This window comes from Euleptes europaea, chromosome 6, assembly GCF_029931775.1.
Source record: "Euleptes europaea isolate rEulEur1 chromosome 6, rEulEur1.hap1, whole genome shotgun sequence".
In the NCBI taxonomy this organism is placed as follows: Eukaryota; Metazoa; Chordata; class Lepidosauria; order Squamata; family Sphaerodactylidae; genus Euleptes; species Euleptes europaea.
Genome location: NC_079317.1, coordinates 36,900,841 through 36,916,645, shown reverse-complemented (window position 1 = coordinate 36,916,645; position 15,805 = coordinate 36,900,841). Strand labels below are relative to the sequence as shown.

Below are 15,805 nucleotides of genomic sequence, written 5' to 3'. Positions count from 1 at the left end.
TTTCTATGGAGCTTAGTGCATAACCCTAGGCCCAGAGAGCCAGTGTGGATTTGCCCAGGCAAAAGGGGTGAAATCCGGGCAGCTCTGCTTCATTTGCTTGATATAGAACACCACTGAAGCTGTTGCAGTTGCCAGCTGCAGCAGGAGGTAGGATGTAAAAATAAATCCTTCAGACTAGATGTTCTTTACAATAGTTAGCTTTACTCAGTTGCATTCTGGGCCTACTTCAGTGCCATTTTGATAAATGTTTTGGCTGTTCTTGGCTGTTACCCGACAGTAAAGACAGTCTGTCCTGTGATAACTTTGCAGTTGGTGGAACAAAATGTTACCGCAAAACCAAACAAATAAAAAAGAACTCTCGCTCCACTGTTATAAAGTAATTCAAATGTATTGAGAGATTGCTTCAAATAGAATACAGGGTTTTGTCCAGATGGCAGCTTCCCCTGCAGCTGTATTAACACAGTATCAAGAAATAGATAAGTGGAGGGGAAAGGTGCCAAGTATCATGGAGGTTTTATTCAACAGTCGCTCTTTAGGACTACAGAACTTTGGGATGTGATGGTCGCCCATGATCCAGTCAAGTGTGTGAATTGGATGCTTCCTTTTAGGTGTCATTTGCTGAGGGAGTGGTGCTTCTCACACACTGCTTAAGTTTGCAAAGAAGTTTATAAACTGTTTCTTTACCATTTCTTAAAATAAGTATTTGATGAGCATTTTGTTCTTAAAGCTAACAGCCCGAGCAGCTGAAAGGCACCTCAATGATATAAGGAAGGAAAGTTTGCATTTTAGACAACAGTAAGTACTGAGCTAACTTTGTACATTTGTTTACAAATACCCACCCTTAACATGCTACATCACTGGCATCTTTCCACAGCCCCATTGACAAGAATTTATAGTGGTGCCAGCAATCACTGCTTGTTCTGTGATGAACCTTAAGTTAACTTTACTCATCTGTGGCGGAACGGTATCAGAGCAGAGAAGTTCTGGAAAATGTAGTAATGCTGTCACATGGTATTGCATACAAGGTTGTTTCTACACTGGAACTAGTCTTGTTAAATGATGTGGTATCCATTCCAACACAGTTCCGTGTGCTTGTAGTGACAGCAGCTAAGATTCGTTTCAGAGGGTAGCCATGGTGATCTGCAGTAGAAGACCTGGATTCAAGTCCAGTAGCATCTTAGAGACCAACAAGATTTTCGGGGTATAAGCTTTTGAGAGTCAAAGCTCCCTTTGTCAGACACAAGTAGGAATGGAGGTCCCTGAGTCCTTACATCCAGTTCAGATGGAAGGGGTGTTACCAAGAAAGGAGTCAGGATGCAGAGGTGCAGTGCAAAATGTAACCAGGTTGATCAGAGCAGGGTAGAAATGCTTAGGGGCAGAAAATTAGCATCTGTAGTGAGATAGGAATCCTATCTTATACCCCCCCCCCCCAAAAAAAAAAAAATCTTGTTGGTCTCTAGGCTACTACTGGACTTGAATATAGCTCTGCTAAGATTAATATTTGCCAAGATGTGGAAACAAAATAAAATTCCCAGTAGGAAAGCATTCTTGGAAAAGTGAAGGATTTCTATACTGTGACATGACTTAAGGCTTTTCAAAAAATGAAGATGTTAACTAAATTAGATTTACAATGGAAAGAAGTGTTATATCTTATGGAGTTCGTTGTGTTTAAAACTTGAAGCTGCTTGTTTTTGTGTGTGACACTTTTAAGATTTAGACAAAACAACTGGGGACCTGCAAGAAATTTGCGGGAGCAGCTATCCCATCCCCCCCACCTTTGTTTCCTCCCCACTCCCCCAACTTCTCTCAGCCTCTCGCTCTTTCTCCCTCCTGCCACCCCCTTTCTTACTCTCTCTCCTCCATGCCTGTCACTTTCTCTCTCTTTCTTCCCCTTCCCCCCATCAGTTGCCCACCTGCTTCCTTCCTCCCCCCCTCCCCCCATAGCAGCAGTGGGGGCAGCAGCTCTCCCGGAATCACAACAGATCTCCCAACTAGAGATCAGTTCCCCTTATGGTTTCCAACTGCAGGTTGGGAAATTCCTTGAGATTTGGGGGTGGAGCCTTGGGAGGGTGAGGTTTGGGGAGGGAAGCAACCTCAGCAGGGTATAATACTATAGAGTCCACCTTCCAAAGCAGCCATTTTCTCCAGGGGAACTGATCTCTGTCATCTGGAGAGCAGCTGTAATTCCGAGTGATCTCCAGCCCTCACCTGAAGGTTGGCAAGCCTAGTATCCCTGGAGGAAATGGCTGCTTTGAAGGGTGCGCTCTATGGTATTATATCCTGCTGAGGCCTCTCCCCTCCCCAAACCCTGCCCTCCTCAGACTCCACCACAAAATCTCCAGGACTTTCCAAACCTGCAACTGGCAAGTCTAACCTGGCCTAGCCCCAATGAGTCATCCCTCAAAGGCCAAAATAGTAGGCTTGGAAAGGTCTCTGCCCCCTCCCTCTACCTTTTAGTGACAGAAAATGAAGCCTAGAATCTGTGGTTGCTTAGCAACAGCCACTGAAAGAATTTCAAAGCTATAGGCGCTCTGTCTATTATTTTTGGATTTTTTAACCTCCCCAATCTATTTTTTTAGATTTCTAATTTTTCAGCAAACCTGGGGCCCTTTTCAGGTTTGTAGAAAGATCTGTCTTGCCGGTTCACAGCTCCAGTCACCAGATTTAAGTATCTAAATGTTTGGCCGACTTCGCTATTAGTATATAAGATAATGAGATGGTTATTTTGGAAAGGAACAATTAATAATAGTATTATTTGGCTAATGAAAGTCTGTTTTGTCACTGGGTGTTTTATAGCAATTGAGGGACTCATCTTCTATTGCCCTTAATATGTTTTGTAAAAAAAAAAAATCAAACCCTCTTTTACTCTTGAGATGCTAAAGAATGTTGCAGCATGAACAGTCCTAAGATTAGTGTTCCCCTTTTTCATGAGCCGTTCTGAACATACATAGCAAAGTACTGGGGCGCTAAGGATTGGATCCTGTGGTTGCATGAATGGAAGGTGCTCACTGTGGCATATCTCCCCCTCGCTTCCTGTAGCAGTCCTCAGTGACCATCAGGAAGCTATTTCTGGGTGTCATAGGACCCTTGTAGACAAAACACCGAAGAGAAGAGAGGGAATTGGGTGAAATCACCACTCTTTGCTCTTGCACTGATTTCAGCGCAGCAGAACAAGTGCACCATGGGTGCAAAAGCACTTCTTTCCCTTTTCTCACTGCAGCTCCCCGCCCCTTTACCTGATGGTTTTTTTGTCTGCTGGGATCCTGTGGCCACTAGCAATACCTTTTCAGGGGTTGCAAAGAGCTGCTGTGGGAAGAGGAAAGATGGGAAAGGTCCGTCTCAGGGCCAAACTGGACATGACAGCATTGCTGGGTCTGACCTGAGGAAGCTGCTGCTATTTTAAAGCCAAATGAGGTGGTTTGAAAACGTCATGAGGGCCTGATCCTGATCAAGCCAGTGGCTCAGTGAGATGTTCTTGCTGAAACAGCTGCACATCCTTCTCCCCACGGCTATTTCAGCACTTGAAGCAGTCCGGGGGAGGAGGCAAGAGGACCCCACCCTGACACATTATGGGGCCTAGTCAGGCCTTGCGACATTTTAAACTTGCCTCATTAGGCTTTTAAATAGTGGCAGCATCCACAGGTCAGACCCAGGGATATCGTCACGTCTAGTTTGCCCCTCTGTGAGCATCTTCCCCTTGTGAGCCATAGCTTAAAATGCACTGTGAGCATAACAATTTTTTTGTGTTCTTGGTATGGCAATAACATAATGCCTTGGGAAGCCTTGTAAGTATCCTTACCACATGGCTTATTTTTGGGCATAAGAAATGTTAGGATTAGATTACTAGCATTTTATCGAAGTAGTTTCTTATATATTAACTATTAATCTTCATAATTTGTTTCATTGGCATATGTTATCTTGCATGAGCCAAAAAACTGTGTCCTAGAAATACTATGTCATGTTATGAACTGACTTGATTGTATTTTAAAACACTCTGGTAATATATTGTTTTTTCCTTTAGATTAACAGAATCAGAATTTAAATGTGATCTTTTGATAAAAGATCCTTACGCTTTTGATGTTCCAATTAGAACCTTTGGCAGAGGTATAGTACCTTTTAAAATGTGCTTTCTGTTGTAGGAATAGAGATCCTGACAGTTTGCAGAAATATTTACTGGAAGTATAGCTGGCTCTGTATGCATGCAAGATATTAGCAGTTCAATGAACTGCAGCACAGTATACATTTATTTTGATGTTCAGTTAAATTTATCTTCTTTTAAATCTGAAGTATCATTTCAATTAGTCCCAAAAGTGGTTTAATTCCAGAAAAGATTATAAATCTTGTGACACAATCTTGTGTCACACAGATACAGGATCTGAGGTGAGATATGCATAATTACTCTCTCTCTATATACACACACACACACACACACCTATTAACGCTAACCTTGTGAATTTTAGTATTTTGTTTTAACTATTCCAGAGCATTCCCCATATGGACCCTCACCAATGGGCAGACCTTCATCTGAAACAAGAGCTTTTCTTTCCCCCCCAACCTTATTGGAGGGTCCATTAAGACTTTCACCTGTGCTTCCAGGTGGAGGAGGAAGAGGTACAATTCTTAAATTTAAAAATTTAACTATTATGAGTTCTCTCTCCTCTTCGTCTATCCCTCCTTTCTTGGTAATGACTTTTGAATATATAAATTGAAAGGACCCTTTTAGGTTTTTCAGTATAAATGCCCTATGGTTTGTGCCAGCAACACAATACCTTTGGGGATTATATTTATTAAAGATAGTTTGCATTAACATGTGGGGTGGAGCCAAAGGTATCATTCTCATGGATTTGGTACCTCCTGCTCACAGAGGGCTACTGTAAACCCTTTGCATGAGAGCTTTTTATGAATAAGTAAAATGAGATCTAAAGAGATTTGTCCCCTTACTCAACAACTTGCAGAAGGACAAGAACTGCTGTAATGATGTGGGATCTTACTGCGAGCACTTGCACAAGATTTCTGGAAAAGTGGTAGCAGTAATTTTCCTCCCACTTCATATTTGCTTGGATTCAAAGTTACATTTTTAGATGAGTGAATGAACAACCCACTTTGGACTACTTTTTAGCTTGAAGAAATCTAAGTATCAGCATGTGCTGGGCAGGAGGGACAATAGGTGATGCAAAAGACCTCTACCTGAGAGCCTGGAAAGTTACTTCCAGTCAGAAGACTGACCTTGATAGACCAACAGTCTGATTCATTATAAGGCAGCGCTGTGTGTTCATGTGACGTCTTTGAATCTGGGAACCAATACAAATTGGGCGGATGCCTAAGCCAAAACAAAACAAAAAACCCAAATGTTTTTAATTTTTTAAAAAACAAGCTTTTTTTTCAAAACCAGCAGTTCATTTAGTAATAATAATAAAAAAAGAATCCAACGGCACCTTTAAAGCTAAGGAACGGAGATGAAAGTAGAACTTTTATTTGTAGCAAGAATTCCTCAGCAGAAGAAAGTTTAGTTTTTAAGTGATAAAAATGGATGGAATGTGGTGAATGATCTCAGCAGTCATTCCTTTTGTTTGAGGCTGGAGAAAGTTTCAGTCTCTGACTTTAAAGCGCTGCTAGCACTCTGCTGTTGTTCAGAGTCTGAGCTTGTATAACTGTAACAGTGTAGGTAAGAAGAATGCACCATAACTTAAGAAGATGCCAACATTCTGAATAGTAATTAAATACTGAGACCATTCTAATTAAGCACTTGTCTCTACTGCATCTTTTATCAGTTATTTATTCTTATAATATATTCTTCTAAATAGTGGGGAAACCCCTCTAATCTCTTTCAGCTGACTTCTTTCTTTAAAAATGCAACTCTTGGCAGTGAATTCAGGGGTGGGGAAATGAATTTGATGGTCTTTCTCCAACTACTGGGGAGGGAGGGGGCAGGTGAGGGCTCTGAGAAAATAATCTCTGCCAAATTGTTGCGAGGGCTGATTAGGTTGATGAAAAGGCTTTAACATTCTTTCTTTCTTTACCCAGTGAGAGGAATCTGAATATAATGTAGACTTTGTTTCAGGTTCCCCCCCCCTCAAAGCAGATATAGTATTTGTGACTGAGCACTTGCACCCCTACTGGAAAGAGCATGGGACTGCAGTTCACCAAGGGAAGGGGCTTCAGGAGCAATGTCCCCCCCCCCATTTCTTACAAACAAGTTAAAAGGTCATGACTTTGGTGCTTGCGGACTCAATGAAAGCTCTTCCAGTATCTCCAGAGAATGAATTCATTGCTTAACTTACTTGATTTAGGATCAAGAGGACCAGGGAACGCTGCCATGTATGAGGCTGGTAATGAAAGAGAAGAGCTGAGTTCTGACAGGTTATCTAATCCTCACAGACCACCTTCAGACAGTGGTTCTTTATCCCCTCCATGGGACAGAGATCGCAGGATAATGCCTCTTCCTGCAGGTAACTAAATACGGAACATTCTTCATTGTGAAATATGTATTTCTAAAACTGCTGCTGCAAATTAAAATGGAGCCTTTCTGTGTTCTTTACATTGCTGCAGCACTGGACTCTCCAGGTGTAAGGGTTTGGGGTTTTTTTTGGGGGGGGGGTATATGTAAAAATAAGACCATGAGTAGATTCTAAAAATTTGAATAGCTCTGTTTCAGTACTCCATTGTATTGTTTGGGTGGTGGAAGACTTCCATAAATGGGAGTTAAATGTCAGATTTCTATTGACCAATGTCAATAAGTGCTGCTTATTCCTCATGTCTTAATGTTATATATTTCATAGTGCATGGAATACCAGATAAATTAGGATGGCAGGCATTGTTTACTGGGTCTGATTTTTAGAGCTAATCCACTAAATAAAACATACATCTTATTGAATTGTAGGTCAGCTGTATAATGACCAGTCTCTTCCCCCTCAAAGACAAGAGAGATTTTATCCCAACCCTCCAAACTCTGGAAGGCTTTCAGGCCCAGCAGAGCTAAGAAGTTACAATATGCCTTCTTTTGATAAAGCAGGTAGGAATTGCTGCCTTCGTGTGCCTTAATGAAAGAATTTATTATGAAATTGCTTATAGCAGTAAGTAATCCTTTAGAGTAGTTAGGACAAGAAATCCAGACACACAGAGGTTTTAGCACTTTCTGTTCTCTGGTAGTAACATACCAAACTATGCCAATAATGACGGGTATTATGAAACAAATGTTGTTTGCTGTGTATAATGCAAGCTGTAACACAATTATGAAACAAAAAGAGAGGTACTAAAAGTTTAGGAAACTTCTGCTGTCCTTTTGCAATTTAATTGGACTAATTTGTTTTGCTTAACATAAGTTAAATTATTGCTTGATATGAGTAACTGTGTATCCCTGTGTCAACTATGGTCACACTTTGAAAAAAATACTTCATTCATACTAGAAAAAAATCCTTTCACCCCACATTGTAGATCAAAGATGGGTGAAACATTGATGCAGACTTTGACATAAGCCTTGCCAATATAGTCCTTCATAGTTCTCTGCAACCAGTAAAGCACTTACATAATATTATGTGGTGTGCACACTATTTCAAAGGATAACATTTCTTACTCAAAAGGGCCACCCCAGTAACAAGAAATAAAAATAAGGCCAAGGCCAATGGTGCAAAATAGGTAAAAAGATTTTGTATTACTTAGAATACTTAGAATAAAAATTCCCTACGTGATTTGCCCAAGGGGCTTCTTCAGAAGAATCTGTAGTTATTGCAGTAATCTTTATGAGCAAAAATTGGTTACAGAATTTAGCCTTATTTTTATTGGCCTTAAAATATGTTCTGTCTTGGTGGTAAAACAGCAGCTCAGATACAGGAGCTGTATTTGAAACAAACAGAAACATGAACATATGCTCACAAACTGCATTAATAAATGTGCTGAAACATGGTGTTAAAACATGTGATGAGATAGGTTCTATCTCATGCAAGCTTCTGCCACAACAAATGTTTTGGTCGTTGAAGTATCACAAGTCTTGGATAGTTTGGCTGCAGCTGATTTACAGGGATCTGAATCCTGAGGAATTTGTCATAGGTCCAGTGTTCCTACGATCTGGAGGAAATGTATCTAGAAGGTTCCTTAATGCTAAAACGAATATTATATTTTCCCTTGCCCAGATGGACACATATCTGAGAATCACTTGAGAATGGGCTTCAGTGGAAATGGAGTAAAAGATAATCCCAATGATAGTGTGAGTAGTAGTTTAAAAGAATGTTTTCCTTTGCCACAATGCTGTTTATTGTATTGTAATATAATTATCTTGTTGACACCTCCCCATACTGAACACACATTATCTGTGATTAAATTTGCGAGTGCTGGCTTGGGAAATACCTGGAGATTTGGGAGTGATGTCTGAGGAGGGGTTTCTCCTAGACTTTATGGTATACAATAGAGTTCACCTCTAAAGCTGCAGTTTTCTCCAGGAGAAACTGATCTCTGCATTGTAAATGAATAACTTTAAAACATGAAAGAGCAAGACTGCAGAAAGGATGCACAGGCAAAACGCCATCAGGGAAATGAGTGAAATATATTTCCCACACAAGGATAACATTGTGTCATGTTTTGATGAGACCAGTTTTTAATTAGCATTCCACGGTTCAGGTATCACAAACAACTCTCAATTTGTTCATGAGGAGAATGAGTCTCAAACTTGTCTGCTCCTTCCCCTCACATCCTGAGCTGCAATTGAAGACTTTCTGGTTTAGGAGGTCTTCAGTCTAGTTTCATTAAGAGCCTGCTGGACCAAGCCAGTGGTTCTTCCAATCCAGCACATTCTTTCACACAGCAGCTAACCCCAGTTTGTTGGGATTCTGAATGTGTGTGTCCTAACAAGTTGGGGATTGTTTCTTTCTCAGTAACTTGGATTGTAAAGCACAGCCTGGTTTAGAACCCTAGTTACTGAGAGAGAGAGAGAAACACTGATGGGCTTAAGACTTAAATTCAGAAATCGCAGCAAACTGAACCAGGAAGTCTTTGATTGCAGCTGAATATATGAAAGGAGGAGGGGATGGAGGACATTGATCCTGATGATTTGAGTCTCTTTCCTGCCATCTGAATGCAGCCTTGGAATCCTGGAACAGTTAATTCATGTAGGCACATTTTCCTTGGTTTGGGTTGGGTGCCTGCTTTTAGCTACCTCTGTAGCTCAGTGTCTTGTAAAAATACCTTACTTCCAAAACTTAATGTATCCCTTTCCCTTGAGAGCCAGCATGGTGTAGTGGTTAAGAGCAGCGGACTCTAATCTGGAGAACCGGGTTTGATTCCTCACTCCACATGAAACCTGCTGGATGACCTTGGGCTAGTCACAGTTCTCTTAGAACTGTCTCAGCCCCAGATACCTCACAAGGTGCCTGTTTTATGTGTGTGTGTGGGGGGAAGGACAGGTGATTGTAAGCCGCTTTGAGACTCCTTACAGTAGAGAAAACCGGGGTATGAAAACCAACTCTTCTTGTTGTTCCACAGAATATGGCCAATGTTTCAGACCATCCTGTTGCTCCTGAAGCTGAAAACTTTCGTCCTGGGGTTGTGCCTCCTCCCCCTCTCCCTTTACTGAGAGCTCCTCTAATGCCAATGGATCCACGGGGGCCTTTCATGAGAAGAGGCCCTCCCTTTCCACCAGTGCCTCCTAGTGGTGTGTATGGACCTCGTGACTATTTTCCAAGAGATTTTGCCAGTCTGCCACATCCTTCAATGCCAAGTATGTAATCGCTCCACTAAACATTATTTTTCTAACTAGGTCATTAAATGTTTTCATTTAAATATGTTAATTTTGAAAAGCAGGATAACTTGAGGCATCTGGGAAAAGATAGGTACCGCTGAAATTAATGGGGCTTTAGTTAGTCATGGGTGGCCAAGTAGGTTGAAAAAACTAAACTATTTTTAGTGGAAGATATTATTTTAGTGGAGCTTAAATGTATACCAGGAGCCCTGTGGCGCAGAGTGGTAAGTTGCAGTACTGCAGTCCAAGCTCTGCTCACGACCTGAGTTCGATCCCAGCGGAAGTTGGTTTCAGGTAGCCGGCTCAAGGTTGACTCAGCCTTCCATCCTTCCGAGGTCGGTAAAATGAGTACCCAGTTTGCTGGGGGTAAAGGGAAGATGACTGGGGAAGGCACTGGCAAACCGCCCCGCAAATGAAGTCTGCCTTGGAAACGTTGGGATGTGACGTCACCCCATGGGTCAGGAATGACCCGGTGCTTGCACAGGGGACCTTTACCTTTTAAATGTATACCAGTTTACAGTCATAAAACTCACACCTAAGTTTAAAGGAAGTTGTTGATTAACAATCTCGTCTGATAAAATCCAGAATAATTTATAATCTGTTTCCATTCTCAGGCGGAGACTGGATTCGCAAAACAGGCCCAGTGTTTTCACAGTAAATGGGTTAAAATGTTGAGCTCAAGGATAGAGGCTGGAATTTTAAATAGTTTGCTACATTTATTTATTTTAATATGATTTTTATCCTTCTATTCTTCTAAGAAGCTCAGGGTGGCATACATTGTTATCTCCTCCTCTATTTTAGCCTCACAGCAACACTGAGGTAGATTAGGCCAGCTTTGTGGCAGAGTGTGGCTTTGTGCCTGGGTCTCCCAGAGGCTACTATTGACACTAGACCATCCTGGCCAGTCTCCTTTGTGAAGGTAGAATTAGCATCTGCCACTTAGGAGGACAAAATCAGTAGTTATTAATGGAAATGGATATCACTGAAGCATTCACTGTTCATTTTGCCTACCCTCTCCCCCATCAATATTCTTATAGCACCATAGAGTGGTTTTATTGAGAAACAAGCTCTGGCGTACATGACCTCCTTCCCTTTCTAATCTTCCCTTTCTGCTTCCTGGTTAAAACTTCTGCTGCTCTCAGTAAAGTGCATGTCCATAAAGTCTCTAAGAAATTAGCTCCTTTGTTCAGTAATGGCTAAAGAGGACTCTGATCATTCTCTTTAAACAGTGAGAACTCCATTTCCATTGAGGCCTTTTTACCAGTATCCATCCCCGAGGGGTGGATTTTTTCCACCTCCACCACCTCCACCTGATAACAGCAATGAACTGCCTGCAGGATTAACACAGCTATCAACTGCACCCTCTACAGATCATCAAGAACCACAACAGGAAGCCTGATTCTTTTTAGAGTAATTCAGTCTCCCTTTTCTCTTGACTGAATTATTTGCTGCTAAGTAACAGCTGTTACTTAAGCAACTCGATGTGACTGGTGAAATGGAAGCTTAATAGAATTATTCTCAGGAGAGTGCTGCGTAAATAATGGTTGAACTGTAAATAAATGATTTCCTTTGTACAATAGCAATTTTAAATTATTTTTAATTTTTGAATGTAGATGTACAAATCCGTCCTCTGTAAGAACATCCAGCTGTTTCTGGCCATGTCTGGTCTCATAAGAAGTAATTGCACGTGAAAAGTAGACTTAAATTAAAAGGCAAATGTGAAAAAAATTAAAAGATTTAATAGTAACTGCTGTGTTGAGTGCTTAACGAAACACATTATTTCCTCCTTTCCATCAGTTCCAAAAGTACGATTCATGGTAGTCCTTTAGAAATGGCACACTTTTCCTTTATTTGTTTGCTGTGGTGCTTTCTTGGAACCTTTTTCCAGCAAGGAGTGTAGAAGGAATATAGCAGGATCCGGTAAGTCCTCTGGAGGCTGCATATCCACTACTGATATGTATGGTGCATGAAAATGTGGTTGCACAAGTATCACAGGTAACTGCTGGCAAGGGTTTTAACCTCACAAGACTAGCAATTCAACTCTTTCTCCCACAATCTATTTTCATATGTACTACTTATAAATTCATCAGACATGGATGGGCCAGTTCTCTCAATGAATTGGTCAAGACTGTGTTTGTGAATCTTTAATAACTTTAAAAAGACCTTCTTTTCCTTCAGTAGTGCCCTACCACTTCAACAGAATTCCCAAATCTGCCCTCTGATGGGAATGAGATGCTGAAAATGGGCCACATCAGAGGTAGATTATCAGCTTTGCTCACCTAAGAGAGCATGTTCAATCCCCAGTATTTTCAGGCCTGTGATCATGGAGGGCTTCTAGGCAGCAGACTGTGCTGTGCTTGATGGACCAGTAGTTCCTGCAGTGGCATTTCAAGCAAGAATGAAAACCACTGCTGTCAGGTACAGACCAGACACGATTCCTTAGGAGGCTTGTGCACAGAAGTTCTGCTGGTGAGGACAGCAGAGAAGTACACTTTCTATCAAAGCAATATAAGGAGATCATTTGAAGAGAGAATATAGGCTGCTGCTCTGTATATATTATATTTAAGCTATTCTGGGCTTCATAAAAAGTTTTTTTTTAATTAAGTTCTACCAATGAGTCCAGATGTATACACTCTAGAATGCTATAAAATGGAATGATTGGGTTACTAACAGTGCCATCCTAAGCAGAGTGGAACCCTTCTGAGCCCCATGCTACACGGAGTATAACATTAGGATGGCTACAGCTTCAAGTTCCTGCTCAGCTGTGAAGCTTATCAGGTGGCCTTCAAGCAATCATAATAATCGGTCATCCTGACCTCCTTCTTAGAGCTAGAATTCTGGACTTGAAGCTGGGAGTCCCGCCTGCTGTTTCTGCTCTTAATTGCTTGTCGTTCTGTATTTAATTGGTAAAGTAATTCAGACATATTTCTCGTGAAGGTATAACAAATTGGTGAAGCACATGGAGGTTACATGTTACGAGTTACCAGCTGAAAGACTTTGTGAAATACTTTATGAACAAAGAAATATACTATAGACATCTTTCTTTATCCCTTAGAAGTTCCTTGATCCATTGATCTTGAGCAGCGTAATTTTAAATCTCATGTTTGAGGGATATAAGGACTGAAATGAATCTTGCCACTGACAATGTAGCCTTGGGATCCTTGTCATTTAATAAAAAAGGCATGTCAGACACAGAGGCTTTAGATTTATATATTAAAAGGGGAGAGCTATAACATGATCTAAGTTCCTCATAAAAGCAGCATTCCAAGAGGGCATGAGCTAATGAATCAATAGAGCCAGAAGAGCAAGGACAGGTCTTTTCTGGGTATGGTATGTTCAAAATTCTGCCTTGCATAACCAGAGGGGTTAGCATTCAGTCTAGCTAAACAAAAGGCTCTAGAAAGACGAGGAGTTGTCAAATAATAAGCGGGCAAACTGCGTAGTGACTATAGACATCTAGAGAGAAACATTTAACCACAGAAGTGGTTTGCAGTCGAATTCTCAAAACACTACGCACAGGGGCTTTTTGCCCTGAAGAAATTCTAGGAGTACCTTGTGATCAATTGTGCATCCCCAGTGAAAATGCGGAGCTTCTGAACCATACATGAGTGTCTTCCCCCCAAAAAAACGCTGCTTTGTAATTGTCTGTAGTGTATTTTTTTAAAAAAATATATATATCACCAGCCCCGCAGCAGGATTCTCCCATTTGATCTGAACTGAGTGGCCATTTTACAGCTAAAGCAGAGAAGAGTGAACAACCCCTTCGCCCCGACCAATTTGTTTCTGCATAACTCAATGCAGCGATCATAAGAACACTTGCACAGTCATTTGTGACATTCATTGTTCCATCAGTAGTCTTGCACTTAAAAAAAAAGTCTTTCATGCCTATAAGAGGATACGTATAATGGGAGGGCTGCAAATCAGCCTGGCTCTGTTCCATCCTGCTGAGAACTGAAACTGACCCACACTCATTGTGAAACTGTCCAACTAAGCAGCCACAGAGGCTGTTTGTGATTATTTCAGCTTCTCTCAACTGTTCCATATGAAACTGACCCACACTAGCTGAGAAACTGACCAAATAAGCAACCTCATGGTATTCCAGTATTCTCTTGCTAGTGTACTTGATAATGGCTTCAAGAGGAGGGGTTGGATGAGGGGGACAGACATGTGGGAGGGAGAAGCGAGAATAGGCAGGAGAAAAAACCAAAGTGACAGGTATGCACAGGATTAGCTTTTGATTTGGGATCAAGGCAGACTTAAAACTCTGGGTAAAACAGCACCCTGAAAACGTGAGGGGAGAGCGAGGCGACTTTTGAAGGTTGGAAAATACATGAAGCCCCGAAGTACTTGAGGGACAGTGATGCGAATAACCAGTGCATAAAAGGCCTCTGTTTATGGTTGCATTGTTTGTCAGTGAGGGTGTAGATTGCATCTCCAGTAAATGAGCACACCTTTATGTGAACCTTATGAGAGGGTGGGCAGTTTTTCACTGGGGAGCTAGGATAGAGCATGCTGCCTGTTGTCTTTGTTAGGAATATATTTTACTTTGCAATCCTTTTTGAATAAATTCTTTAAAAAGAAAGACGCAGGTGGGAGGCCTCCCTGGTACAACTCTTAAAATTGACATAGATTGTCTAGCAATTTCAACTAGGCCAAATTGTTGCTACGCCGCTTTTGCTGTGAGAGTGAGGGTGTGCTGTAGTTATCTGGTAACAGCTTTATGGGTTGATATTTGCAAGCCTACTTCAGATTTGTATCTTTGACCTTGAAACCCCTAAATTGCCTGGAGTTTAGTGCAGGCGTCAACCCAAGCACACTTACTAGGGAGCAAGTCCCATTTAACTCAGTGGGACTGACTTCTGTATTCAGAGCACAGTCATTCACCACACCGCTTTTGTGACAGTAATGTAGGCTTGGGGCCCATATTAGAAAACTTATGACATATCTTGAGGATATATCTTAAGGATATTTTTTTTGTCTGCCTTTTGGCCATGGTCAGCTTTCAGAACTGTGCATAGGAAAGTACATGTGTACCTAAAACTTTAAGTCAACGTAGTCCAGAAGGGCACTCACCACATTAGTGACAGAGGTATGGCCTTTTCTGTGGGACTTTGGTACAAACTGGCTCTGCGAGTTTATAGACATAAGCTTTGCACTGACTGGGGATTATGATGTCACAATCTCACCTCCCACCCTCTCTCTGGAGTTTTCAGCTTAAAAACAACTGAGTTTACAAAAAAAGAGAAAAGAACCAAGCGATCTTTTAAAAGTATGAACACAAGGCAAACATTTCTACTTCAACATTGGCAGGGGGTGGGAGAGACAACGAGGTGGTGAGGAATAAAACAAAATTATCAGCATGTGCGTTGGGAGGGGGCAGGAACTGAGCTCATCCGGTGAGACCTAAAAGTACACTGCCTACAGCTGCAAGGTATGGCTGGATGACGTCTTCTTGTTGAAGCTTAAAATAGGAAGTTTACCAATTCTCAGTTTCAGGCCTCAGGATGGCTGTTGATGGTTTCTGTTAAACATCTTCCCAGGCAAGAAGTGAAAAACTTTAAAAGTCAAGGACTTGCAACATTCTGCAGGTGCCAAAGCAACCAAAGACATTGTCTAGCTCACTCTGCTGCTCACAGATAGCCACATGACTACTTTGTGCCACCCCAAACACATACAAAATACATACATTAAATATATAACTATAACATTTAAATTACCAGAGTACCTCTGACCAAGGGCTTCTTTATTAGCTTGGCTCTCTCCTCAGCATGAGGCACAGTAGCTCGTGTGAGAGTGAGATCGCCAAGGTGCTTGGAAGAGAGCAAGCTGGCTGTTGAGAAGGGAGGTATATGGCCAGCTTGATCTTCTCAGGTGACTGCAATGGTGGTGGTTTCCCTCTCTTTTCTCCCTACAGTTGCCCAGATACTGGGATGAGAGTAGAGCCCGCAGAGAAGGGATTGTTGGAAAGGATAGGTCATCTACTTCCATCCCTGGCCCAAGACCCACTTAGCCATCCTCCAGTATTCAAGGTGGGAACCATCTAACAGTCATAAGCCCTACTGGGCAATTGCTTTG

At 41.6% G+C, this 15,805-nt stretch overlaps 1 protein-coding gene across 1 annotated transcript in view; it reads left to right on the top strand.

Moving 5' to 3' along the window:
• Window positions 1–11,354, top strand: part of MIA2 (MIA SH3 domain ER export factor 2) — a 52,120-nt gene extending 40,766 nt beyond the window's left edge. The window contains exons 22-29 of the mRNA XM_056851658.1: window positions 728–795; window positions 4,022–4,104; window positions 4,483–4,611; window positions 6,291–6,449; window positions 6,881–7,012; window positions 8,130–8,203; window positions 9,475–9,709; window positions 10,960–11,354. Coding sequence (XP_056707636.1) covers window positions 728–795; window positions 4,022–4,104; window positions 4,483–4,611; window positions 6,291–6,449; window positions 6,881–7,012; window positions 8,130–8,203; window positions 9,475–9,709; window positions 10,960–11,129 — 1,050 coding nt within the window. The 3' untranslated portion in view covers window positions 11,130–11,354. The remainder of the gene's footprint in view (window positions 1–727; window positions 796–4,021; window positions 4,105–4,482; window positions 4,612–6,290; window positions 6,450–6,880; window positions 7,013–8,129; window positions 8,204–9,474; window positions 9,710–10,959) is intronic.
• The last annotated feature ends 4,451 nt before the right edge of the window (window positions 11,355–15,805 follow it).